General features: G+C 42.6%; 1 protein-coding gene across 6 annotated transcripts in view; it reads left to right on the top strand.

Annotated features, from left to right (window-relative positions):
• Nucleotides 1-11442, top strand: part of LOC139386520 (myosin light chain kinase 2, skeletal/cardiac muscle-like) — a 37162-nt gene extending 25720 nt beyond the window's left edge. For 2 of the 6 annotated variants that reach the window (XM_071132114.1, XM_071132111.1), the window contains 10 exons: nt 218-311; nt 716-825; nt 1995-2136; nt 2332-2402; nt 2543-2671; nt 2964-3116; nt 4392-4470; nt 4639-4696; nt 5007-6375; nt 6531-11442. In XM_071132114.1, the coding sequence (XP_070988215.1) occupies nt 218-311; nt 716-825; nt 1995-2136; nt 2332-2402; nt 2543-2671; nt 2964-3116; nt 4392-4470; nt 4639-4695 (835 nt within the window). In that variant the 3' untranslated portion in view covers nt 4696; nt 5007-6375; nt 6531-11442. Of the gene's footprint in view, nt 1-217; nt 312-715; nt 826-1994; nt 2137-2331; nt 2403-2542; nt 2672-2963; nt 3117-4391; nt 4471-4638; nt 4697-5006; nt 6376-6530 lie in introns of those variants that run through there. The other 4 variants (XM_071132116.1, XM_071132113.1, XM_071132110.1 and 1 more) reach the window with 3 other exon arrangements.
• The last annotated feature ends 1010 nt before the right edge of the window (nt 11443-12452 follow it).

Genomic DNA, 12452 nt, shown 5'->3' with positions numbered 1-12452 from the left:
TAGTTTTGATAGTTCAAGTAGTTCATCTTCTGACTGTGCAATCCCCCTCCATTCAGGGGACATATTACCTGGATGAGTAACATTATAGGATTAGTGACTTACAGGTGATCGTTGTGCCAACTCTTAGTCAGAGGGAGAGGGAGTAAGGTTACGTTATAAAAAAGAAAACGAGTCAGAAACTGAAGACACCTTACTTATTTTTCCGTCTCTCTCTTAGAGGTCGTTTTGGCCAGGTGCACAAATGCATGGAAAACTCCTCGGGTCTCACCCTGGCTGCCAAGATCATCAAAGCCCGGAGTCAGAAAGAGAAGGTACTAATTCTTAATGAGTAAATGTACTTGGAATATAAACTGAATAAACTACACTTGTTAAGGTTTAAAAATGTATCTTCGAAGGCTATGTGCGTTTTGCATGCATATAAAAAACCTCTACACACCTTGCAGCTTCCTTGAAAAAGTAAGTTATTTTGAAATACTTTTTGAGTGCGAACGTCCTGTATTATTATTTTTTTTTAAATGTGGAATTAGACATCTGAACATAACACTCTAAAAACCTTTTCACTCTAAAGAAGTGGATGGACGGGGAATATGTTTCTTCCTCATTTTCTGATACATTTTAAATTTGACACAGAATAGAAGAGCCGTACACTGCTTGCTAGCTGTAAGCGAACATCTGACACCTCTCATTGTGGGGTTGGTGTGTGTTTGGCATGTAGGAGGTGGTGAAGAATGAGATCACGGTCATGAACCAGCTGGACCACGCCAACCTGATCCAGCTCTACGCTGCCTACGAGTCCAGGAACGACATCATCCTGGTGCTGGAATAGTACGTTCCCTCCACAGAACTAAATAAAACATATCAGCATTATATTGTACACTATATATACAAAAGTAAATGCCCCAATCTATAGTGCCAACTGTAAAGTTTGGTGGATGAGGAATAATGGTCTGGGGCTAGCTAGCTGCATTTGCTAGCTCAGTAAGTGAAGCTTAAAGTGCTTGTCCTTCATTTTGGAAGAAATTGTTTTGTTCAAAACTGTTCAACTATTGCCTTTCTCTCTCTTTGATTCAACTACTCACCACATTTTATACACTGCAGTGCTAGCTAGCTGAAGCTTATGCTTTCAGTACTAGATGCAAGAGCTCTGATAGGCTGGAGGACGTCCTCCGGAAGTTGTCATAATTAGTGTGTAAGTCTATAGAAGGGGGTGAGAACCATCAGCCTCCTAGGTTTTCTATTGAAGTCAATGTACCCAGAAGAGGATGGAAGCTAGCTGTCCTCTGGCTACACCATCGTGCTACCCTACAGACAGCAGTTGAGGCTACTGTAGACCTTCTTGGCAAAGTAGTGTTTTAATCAGTTATTTGGTGATGTGATTATTTTTAGTATAGTTTTATCTAAAAAGGATAACTTTTTAAATGTTTTACAATTACATTTTTTATGAAATTTCACTGAGGAGGATGGTCCTCCCCTTCCTCCTCTAAAGAGCCTCCACTGGTGGAAAGCCTTCCTACGAGAGTGGAGGTTGTTATAGCAGCAATGGAGGGACCAACTCCATTTTAATGCCCATGATTTTGGAATGAGATGTTCAACAAGCAGGTGTCCACATACTTTTTGTAATGTAGTGTATGTCTATGGTTCTCTGCCTCGCTGTCTGTTTCTTCCCACAATGTTTTCTCAACCCTCATCTTTAAGCTTAAATTCATTTGACATCATTTTTATGCCATGATGCCACTGTAGATAGAGAATACACGATAGGTCAGTGCACTGTCTTGTAGTATCTTTAAATAAATGGATTTTGAGGAAACTTGAATAAAATTAAATGATAGTGAATGTGTTCAGGAAAGTACAGCAGCATTTTGAGTCTTCTGATTCAGACCATGGCACATACAGTCTTTACTTCCTAGCAACCCCAAGATCAAGTCCTGTTTTTGTGCAATTTGCTTCATACGTTTCTGCAGCATCCTAATGTGTTTTTGTGTGTGTGATTGTAGTGTGGATGGAGGGGAGCTCTTTGACAGGATCATCGATGAGAACTACACTCTGATGGAGCTGGACACGGTGCTGTTCATCAGGCAGATCTGTGAGGGCCTGCAGCACATGCACAAGATGTACATCCTCCATCTGGACCTCAAGGTAGACTACCACACTGTGTTTGATAGGGGCAGTGAGCAAAAAATATATATACTTATTGCTTCAGATCAGTGTTAATGTGCCAGAGGTCATTGTTTTCCATAGCCACTGATGTTGTTGATAGCATATCAGATTGTACACAACAGGCAACAATGGTTTCTATATACTACTGTCTTGCTATTGTTTCACCTTTTTCAGCCAGAGAATATTCTATGTGTGAGCAGAGTCACGAATAAAATTAAGATCATCGACTTTGGACTTGCCAGAAAGTAGGTTTCATATTCACATGAATTGTCCACTTGAATTAGCATAATTGTATATCATATATGATGTATCAGTGCATGCAGCATTAAACTATTGTATTTGTATTGATAGATTCCCAATAAAAATAAGCATGTATTCCCCCTAGATACAAGCCCAGAGAGAAGTTACGAATAAATTTCGGCACCCCAGAGTTCCTGGCCCCAGAAGTTGTCAACTACGACTTTGTGTCATTCAACACCGACATGTGGAGCCTGGGAGTGATTACATATATGCTGTGAGTACACATGCACACTCATTTATTTATTTAACCTTTATTTAACTAGGCAAGACAGTTATGAACAAATTCTTATTTACAATGACGGCCTACCCTGGCCAAACCCTAACCCGTAAGGTGCTGGGCCAATTGTGCACTGCCCTATGGAACTCCCATAGCATTGACGCCTCTAGCACTGAGATGCAGTGACTTTAGACCGCTGCGCCACTCAGGAGCCCAAACGTACACACGCACACACACACACACACACACACACACACACACAATAAAGACTCTTCCTCTTCTTCCACAGGCTAAGTGGTCTGTGTCCCTTCCTAGGTGACGACGACAATGAGACTTTGAATAACATTCTGGCCTGCCAGTGGAATTTTGAAGAGGCAGAATTTACAGACATCTCAGAGGAGGCCAAAGACTTCATCTCCAAACTCCTCATCATCAATAAAAGGTATCATACATCTGCTTGATTTCAAAATACTGTGCATTCGGAAAGTCTTCATGCCCCTTGACTTTTTCTACATTTTGTTACGTTACAGCCTTATTCTAAAACAGATTAAATTGTTTTTTCCCTCATCAATCTACACACCATCATGACAAAACAAAAACATTTTTTTTTTTTTTTGCTAATGTATTAAAAATGTAAAAAACAGTTATCACATTGAATGGAGCTGAAGGTTAAAACTAATAACAAATAATAACAAGATAACTAATGTAAAACAGTGTGTTCGTGAAATGTATATGGGTTATGAACTTTTGTTAAGAGCACAGTTTGAAAGATATGGCAAATAGAAATCAAACCAGACGGACATCAGAAATAAATGGGAGGTTGAGGGTAGAGGAAAGACAGGAGTAAAAACAAACAAAATAGAACTATCATAAAATAGACTGTGTCCATGAAATGTATATAGTATGTATAAGCTGGAAGTAGAGGCCTAAGCATTGTTGTTTACTACTTTACTCCAATTAGAGGAGGGGTGGTAGGGTTAGAAAGTAATACACACACACACACAAAAGTTTGGACACACACATTGCTCAGTTTGGCGGGGCGGCCAGCTCTTGGAAGAGCCTTGGTGGTTCCAAACTTCTTCCATTTAAGAATGATGGAGGTCACTGTGGTCTTGGGGACCTTCAATGCTGCAGAAATCTTTCGGTACCCTTCCCCAGATCTTTGCCTCAACACAATCCTGTCTCGGCGCTCTACGGACAATTCCTTCGACCTCATGGCTTGGTTTTTGCTTTGACATGCACTGTCAGATGCGTCTTTATATAGACAGGTGTGTGCCTTTCCAAATCAAGTTCAATCAATTTAATTTACCACAGGTGGACTCTAATCAAGTTGTAGAAACATCAAGGATGATCATGGAAACAGGATGCACCTGAGCTCAATTTCAAGTCTCATAGCAAAGGGTCTGGATATTTATGTAAATAAGGTGTTCTGTTTTTTCATTTTAAAACATTTGCCAAAATTTTAACAAAACCTCTTTTCACTTTGTCATTATGGGGTATTGTTTGTAGATTGATGAGGAAAACAATTATTGAATATATTTTAGAACAAGGCTGTATTGTAACAAGTCAAGGGGTCTGAATACTTTCTTGAGGCACAGTATGTTACACCACGTATACTGTATATTTTGCAATTAAAAATCTAAAATCTATTTTTCTTCTATGACATTTTACATCTGTTTGTATATATATCTGTGTGTTTGTGTGTGTTTTTCTGCAGTTGGAGGATAGGTGCCTCTGAAGCGTTGAGACATCCTTGGCTCTCTGATGCAGTCCTCCATCACCGTCTTCATGAAAAGGTACAGGGCACCCACTCACTTCTTATAGACAGGATAGGATGGGATCACAGCTCTTATGTTGCTACCATATTATGAAGTGGTGTAGTTCTACTGATTGGTTTGCTCTCGTTTAGAAGTTTAAAAAAAATTGTTATTGACTTATCTTTGTGTTTTGCCTCGGTTTTACAGAAGAACATGTGTAACCGCTCACGCAGATCTTCATGCGTACCCACCACAGATAGTTGAGGTAAGTCTCTAACCCTTCCTTATCAAACCTCACACATTTTCTCCACTATGACACAATCCTACTGCATATTTGAACATTTGTGCAAATACCTCATATAATCAAAGGGGATGTTTTACCTAAAAGATATTGTTATATCCCACGTCAGGATTCAGCTTTCAATCTCAACAAAACAGTAATGTCTTCCTAGAGACCACCAGGTGTAGGCTTGTTTCAATATTTTCCCATGACAAGAAAGTCAGATCAGATTTAGCCCAGAAATGTTGACATTGCTGAAACTGAACTGTTTTCTATCCCTTTATGTTTTGAGCAGCATGATGACTTGACGGAGCCAGCGGTGGCCACTTGGACCAAGCCTGCTGTACACCTGTAGAACTACCAGAGCTTACCTGTATGAACACATTTAAACTGTTAAAACTCCGTAGGTGGAGGAGTGTGTCATGTGTGGTAGTGCAAAACCAAGAGACAGACAAGGCAATTCAACACTCAAATAGGATTTATTAACAGATAAAAAAAAATAAGGCCAATAATCAAAATCAACAGCTGGCCCTTTATGGCAATAACTGAATGTAATAGTATTCTTTCACAGTGATTTATTTTCTCCCAGGGCAGAGAGAGCTTCAAACCGTCGTCATTGGGTGCTGACTGGTCCAATGGTTAGGCGTGTCCTCCTCACTGCTCTCTCTCTCCCTCTCTGAACGCCACTGCCTCCCCATGTTCTGCCACCCTAATTGCAGCCAGCTGTTCAAGATGTGCAGCTGCAGTCAATTAAGTCTCTGTGGAGAGATGCCACACCTTGTAATGAGTTGTTTATCCACCAAGTGGGGCCAAAAGCCGGCCTTTCCCACCCTTACACCCCTCAGATGCTCACACACCGCCCATCCCTGCTTCAACTCGTGGTTTGTACAGGCCAATGCCCCGATAAAGTCAACTCTTGACCAGGCATCTAATCCAAGGCCATGGAGGTACACCCCTGGACCTCTAGGGGTCATACAACAAAGGTTGATGTTCGTCATCTCCATGGTTCACCCTTTTCATGGGTTTGGTTCTCGGCCACCTTCTGGGGCACACACGATAACTGGTTATTGAGAGGGGGAAGGCTCTCACCTCCATGCGTCTGTGCCTCCTCACCAGCTTTCCCGTTCTCCTTTGAATGACAGCGGCTCGCCTTTTTCCACTTGGGCCTCAGGGTTTCTGCAAAGTCTTGGGTTATTATCACAGAAATGTTCAGAAATGTTTGTTTTTTTACCTCAGTTTTCCCTCAAGCCCCTTTTCTTTCACAGGGCATTTATTTTGGTCACCTCCAGCCCTTCTTGGAAAACCATGCTTCTTCAACATTTTCAAAATAGATCACCCCGACAGCATGCCACCTGCCTCAGCTCTGGTCAAAGAACATTTGAAGGTCCATGCCAGGAGTTTGAGGTTTCTCCATTTCTGAACATCCCTTTTCATTGGTCATACTCACCACCACAGTGCCGTCTTGGACCTTTACCTCATGGTAAAGGTGGGGCTCGCTGTCCCCTGGTGGTGTACCTGATGGTAGTTGACCAGTTTCTGTGGAGTTGGAAGACTCTCCCTGAGGCCCCCTGGTAACCAAGAGCTTGGCAAAGTCTTGGGTTACCATATAACCATCATCCATCTTAATGAACTTGCCTGACCATAGTAGGCCCTCTGACTCCCAGGCCCACTCTCCAACACTCCACCACTCCTGGGGAGGCTCAGTAACATAGTTGGTTTGTCAGGCTCACCCATGTCTTGTAGCTCTTCCATTCACGTTTGACTGGGTGGATGACTGGCAGAGCTCCACTGCCTCCTTGGCCTCTTCCTGTCTTTAAAGGGGATTCTTCTTCTCTGGCTGTAACTTTTTCCTCTGCGTCGTGTCAGAGGTTTGACCTGAGTGTGAGCCAGTTGCCTCAACCGCCCTGTTGGGTTCTTTGTCTCACTGCCTTCTGTGCAAGTGATCCACCTGCTGGCAGTTCTGTCTTCTGGGTTTTGGAAAGAAGACTCACGTCAACCATGGTTAGACACTTCAGACTTTAAACCTCTTCACTTCTGAATCACAATTCAACCTTCCTTCAGACCTCTTAACTCATGACGAAACTTCACTCACCAGAGTATTGGGCTGCTTCCCTCTTGGCTGGTAGTGCCCTTCTACCGGCTCACCCCAGTCTCCCCACCAGTTTTTGATTTTGGAGCACTGGAACTTCCCTGGTCGCTGCTGAATCCTTTGGACCGCCATCTCCCTGTCACCACTTCACCATCAGGGGACCTTGAAACCTCTTCTGGGGAAAACAAAGTGGGAGAGTCATCAGTGGAATGTATTTGGACTGACATTCTTGTTGGTGTGGTTGTCCTGGGAACCCTCTGTGTAACCATGCTCTGGTCCAGGTTTTCTTTTTCGGGATTCCTTTAATCTTCTCTGACCATGGGTTCTGGACATACAGGCTGTTTTCTCTTCGGTCAAGGGGATGTTCAGTGGTGTGGGTAAACAACTCACACGAAGGAGCAAACATGTCCCCTGAAATGGAGAGTGGGATTTGATCCCACCAGAGCTCCGTCTCCCCCCTAGTCCAGGACTTGCCTCAGCAGATGGCTGTGTTGATGCTTTTCACGCAGTTGCACCTCAAGGCTACTTAGCCTCTCCTGCTCCTTTTTGAGCAACAAGAAGATCTGCTCCCACTTGGCCCTCGAGGCCATATTAGATGTCTCCAGCCTGTGAACGACATCCTGCATTTACTGAACCTCATTGCGTTTTCCACTTATGATTGCAATTCAGAGGCTTTTCCTGCCAGGGACATCTTCTCCTCCATCAATTCCACCACTCTCTGCTTGGCTTCCATCGCTGACTTCTTTGCCATCTCTTCATTCCTTTTCAATTCACTTATGAGGCTCTTCACTGCCTCCTGCTCAAGCCTTCTTGCTGCCTGCTCCTCTTCCAGACAGGCCTGCACATTGTTCCTCTTCATTGCTTCTCATGTCAGTTCCTGCTCGGTCTGCTTGCTCTTACTGCTTTACCAGCACCTTTGTGGAAACCCCTGTTCGTTTTGAACTGGGGTGCAGCTTTTCTTCCAACAGGAAGCCTGGGCTTCCCCTTGTAGCTCTGCCCTCTGCCGGCAGATCAGATTCTGGGTGCTGGCTACCTGCTCCCTATGCTCCTTTTCTGCACACTCGTGAGCTACCTCAGAGATCTCCAGGACCCTCTTCAGCTGCAGCTTTCCTGCCTCTAATTCTTCTCACCTGAGCTTTTCCTCTGAGCCGAGCATTACTTTTCATGAGCTTTTCAGATTGCTCATTGGCAGCGTGAACTACCTCTTTAAGATAAATGTTCACGATTCAGAACAGTGACCCCTTTTCCAAAGTCACTACAACATCTTTACATTCTCACCTCTTCCCCTTGGTCCCTGCACTTCTCCTGCAGGCTGAGGACCATACTTGATTCTCTTTCAGTTGACTTTTCAGCCAGGTTACCCTCTTCCTGTTGCTGAAAGTCTCCTCTTGCAAGGTGGCCAGCTGCCTTGACTTCTCATGGAGCCGTTTGAGGCCATGACGCTCTTCTTGTAGGACGGCGCACAGACGCTCCTTCAGGGCCTCTTTGCTGGTCTTCTCTTCTTCAAACTGCCTCTTGAAGGCTTCCTTGGCCTGGTCAGCATCTAGTAGGGAGGCCCTCGTGCCCTTGCTGCCCGCTAACAGGCATCTGCTCACTTCTTCCTTTGCCTTCCCCCTTGAAGTATCAGCTGGCACTTCTTTGTTACAGCCACAGGTGGCGGTACTTACGTCTGGCTAAGCACTGTTCAGTCTTCTAGCAAAATGTTTCATGTCACTGATAGCTGCAGTGATTTCTGGATCCACAAGGAGCCCCTTTACTAAACTAGGCAAGTCAGTTAAGAATAAATTCTTATTTACAATGACTGCCTACCCCGGCCAAACCCAGATGATGCTGGGCCAATTGTGTACCGCTCTTTGGGACTCCCAATCACGGGCGGATGTGATACAGCATGGATTCGAACCAGGGACTCTAGTGATGCCTCTTGCATTGAGATGCAGTGCCTTAGAACGCTGCGCCACCCGGGAGCCGAGAGTTATTTATGGCCTGTGAGAAACTCAAGACTACCTTCAGAGCTCCCTTATGTGTGGTGCTTAGTCCCCTCCGTCGCCAACCACCTCAAGGTTGAGGGACTTGACATCCATTCTTCTGCCAGCAGCATTTTCTCTTGTAAAAACCGACTTAAAAAACCCTGTCCTCACAGCCTACAGGGCACCATAACTTGTCTAAATGGTTGTCTCAGGTTTCACTACCACACGGGGACACTCACATTCTCCACCAGTGTAACAACTCCGTAGATGGAGGAGTGTGTCACATGTGTGGTAATGCAAAACCGACAAGGCAATTCAGACAAGGCAATTCAGCACTCAAAGAGGATTTATTAAATCAATAAAGGGTTCACAGGTAGCTTGGGGAATCTTCATGTCCCAAAAGAATGTTCTCACAAAGAAATGAGGCCAATAATCAAAATCAACAACTGGCCCTTATGTCAGCAACTGAACATAAACGTAAGTCACTGGGGAAGATAATATTTTACCCCAGGGCAGAGAGAACTTCAAACCTTCGGCATTGGGTGCAAACTGGTCCAATATTTGCGATAAAACTTTGGTGTGTCCTCCTCACGGCTTTCTCTCTCCCTCTCTGAATGCCACTGCCTCCCCATGTTCTGCCGCCCTAATTGCAGCCAGCTGTACAAGATGTGCAGCTGCAGTCAATTAAGTCTCTGTGGAGAGATTCCACACCTTGTAATGGGTTGTTTAGCCACCAGATGGGGCCTAAAGCCGGCTTTCCCACCCCTACACCCCTCGGATGCTCACAAAACCTACACCTATTGAACTACACCTGTAGAACTACCAGAGCTGTGTGATGAATGGACAATACATGTTATCTTACTTTTACAAAGTAAAAGTATTATTCCCACAGTTTAGTGTGAAAGCGTAGAGCCCTTGAAGACTGGAAGGTGTAGTGAAAGATATTTAGCTAGATATGTGAATGTAATCTACAATGCAAGACAGTATAACAGAACACCAACACCTAACTGCCCTGATCTTGTAAATACTTTGGGGATTTTGTCAGACAAACTAGCTGAACTTTTATCCGAAGTGTGTTTGTTTCCCTGCTCATACAGTTTTACTGCTCTCTTCCTTCATGTGTGAATTCATTTTGATTCACACATCAGTTATCCACAATGCACCTCACAATATATGCTTCGATGTGACTCTGATCTCTTTTTAATTTCATTTTCTGCTAATGTAAAAGGGTTCCATGTTGAGTACTGTACCCCACTTTTCCTCTGAATGTGAGTGTATTCATGCAAACCGAGGGATTTTCCTGTTTAATTTGACTGATAGATAGAAAAATGTCATATGTTTGTTGTTTGTTTTTTGTTCTCGTGACATTTGGCGTAAATAGATAAAATATGCAGATGTGTGCTTAAACCCTTTAATGCGGATCTGGAGTACTTAACACTTTTTCGGTGGCATTAGTCTGGGAAGGCATTGTTATCCTGTTTTCATTTTCTTAAAATCATTTGATCTGTTGTTTTAATTGCTGTTGATATATTCTATATTGTATTTTTGGAAAAGCTGTGCTTTCTCTAAGGAAAGAGTTGTACAAATGGAAATGGTTGTGAACAATGTTTTGTAACAAGATGATTGGCAAAGTAAAAAAATGCCTCCCAGAATCAGGGTCTGCATCTAAGGGTTAAGTTCCAGAGACAGCTCGTTATGATTTCAAAATTCACACACACACACACACACACACACACACACACACACACACACACACACACACACACACACACACACACACACACACACACACACACACACACACACACACACACACACACATTCATAAACAAACAATTGGTGTGGTCTGTTTTCAAGCTCTAGTATGCCCACTTTATATTGTTATTTATTTCAATCAGATGAATTCACCAAACTAATCATAGCATTGAAGGAAAAATACCTTGTTAGAAGTGACATGTTCCTATGTCTGTAGTCATGTCCTACATTATACTTGTTCATGTGTGTATAAAAAACAAACATTTTTACTTTAAATTAAAATAATCCAAGTCTTATCAGTTTTTTTCTTTGTTTTATTTAAAAACCTTTGTTTAAGATTAAGCAGGTATTTTTTTATTTGGCCTTTGTTGTTAATTTTAATTGATGAAAGCATGTTTTTGTCTTGCATGTGCTCAGTAAAACCAAAATAGTACATATATGACACATGATGCATCATTATTTCAATGTGTAGGGTTGGGCTTAATAATTTGCATTGTTAATATTGTTGTTTGTTAATGCTTGTCTGCATGTTATCATATTGTAATCAAATAAAAACGACTTTATTACCTTCCATGAAGGTTGGCTATTGGAAAGTATACTACCTATTAGATTAAAATATTGTTAGTATTGAATGTTTTCAACTTTTTATCATTTCCTCTATGGTATATATATATTTTCTCAGGTTTACAGATGTATAGACCGTGAAATTGCTTTCTCTTGTCCACTGAACATTGATCGTCATTGTTTTGAAGGTTAGAGTAGAATAGATTCTGTAAAATCTTTTCTATAAAAAACAATGTCCTTTTTCTGATCCAAGCAACAGAGTGAAATGCATTTTGAATTCGATATGCATTTGGAAGTGTTGTCGCATTAAAAATGAAATAAATATTACAGAGAAAGGAAAAACACCTTTATTATCACAAGTGTCTTTTCATTGAAATTATCTGTAAAGCAAAACTGTGCTGTATTGCCAATGTTAAATTAGAATACATCTTTAGATCTGAGTTCCGTCACTCAGTGTTGGTGGGTTCCTGAATGTAGCTCCTGTAGCTCAAGGCTCAACCAATTCCTATGGGTTTCTGATAATGTTGCCCACATGTCCAGCAGAGGGCAGTGAAACTAATTTCAATATATGCTGAACAAAAATATAAAAGCAACATGCAACAATTTCAACGATTTTACTGAGTTACATGTAAAATTAGGAAAGCAGTCAATTGAAATAAAGGAATTAGGCCCTAATCTACGGATTTCCCAAGACTTGGCAGGGGCACAGCCATTGGTGGGCTTGGGAGGGCATAGGCCCACCCACTTGGGAGCCAGGCCCAGCCAATCAGAATGAGTTTTACCCCAATAAAGGGCTTTATTACAGACAGAAACGATGGCGCCAGAGAGGAGGGCTGCCGTCTTATCGGCTCTTAACCAACCATGCTATTTTGTTAGTTTTTTGCGTTGTTCGTAACTTGACTTGTACACAATGTTGATGCTACCATGTCTTATGCCTGAAAAGAGCTTCTGGACATCAGAACTGTGTTGCTCACCTCAAACTGGACGAAGAGTTCTTCAATGAGTCGGACGGGAGGGAAATACTACTACAGACACCCGACCAGGCCAAGATCCCCGTGATTTGCTGGAGAAGGAAGCTGAGATTTCGTGGAAAAAGATCAGGGTTCCTTGCAAGGAACAGGTGACGAGTGAAAGCACGTACCAACGGGACATTAAAATCTTATGTTTCACCGAATCGTGGCTGAACAACAACATTTAGAACATACAGATGGCAGGTTGTACACTCCATCGGCAGGACAGAACAGCAGCCTCTGGTAAGACACGATGCAGGGGCCCGTGCATATTTGTGAACAACAGCTGGTACACAATATCTAAGGATGTCTCAAGGTTTTGCTGCCCTGAGGTAGAGTATCTCATGATAAGCTGT

The sequence above is a fragment of the Oncorhynchus clarkii genome, chromosome 28 (assembly GCF_045791955.1).
Source record: "Oncorhynchus clarkii lewisi isolate Uvic-CL-2024 chromosome 28, UVic_Ocla_1.0, whole genome shotgun sequence".
NCBI lineage: Eukaryota > Metazoa > Chordata > Actinopteri > Salmoniformes > Salmonidae > Oncorhynchus > Oncorhynchus clarkii.
The sequence above is the reverse complement of the archived record's forward strand: the minus strand, read 5'-3'. Positions and strand labels throughout refer to the sequence as shown.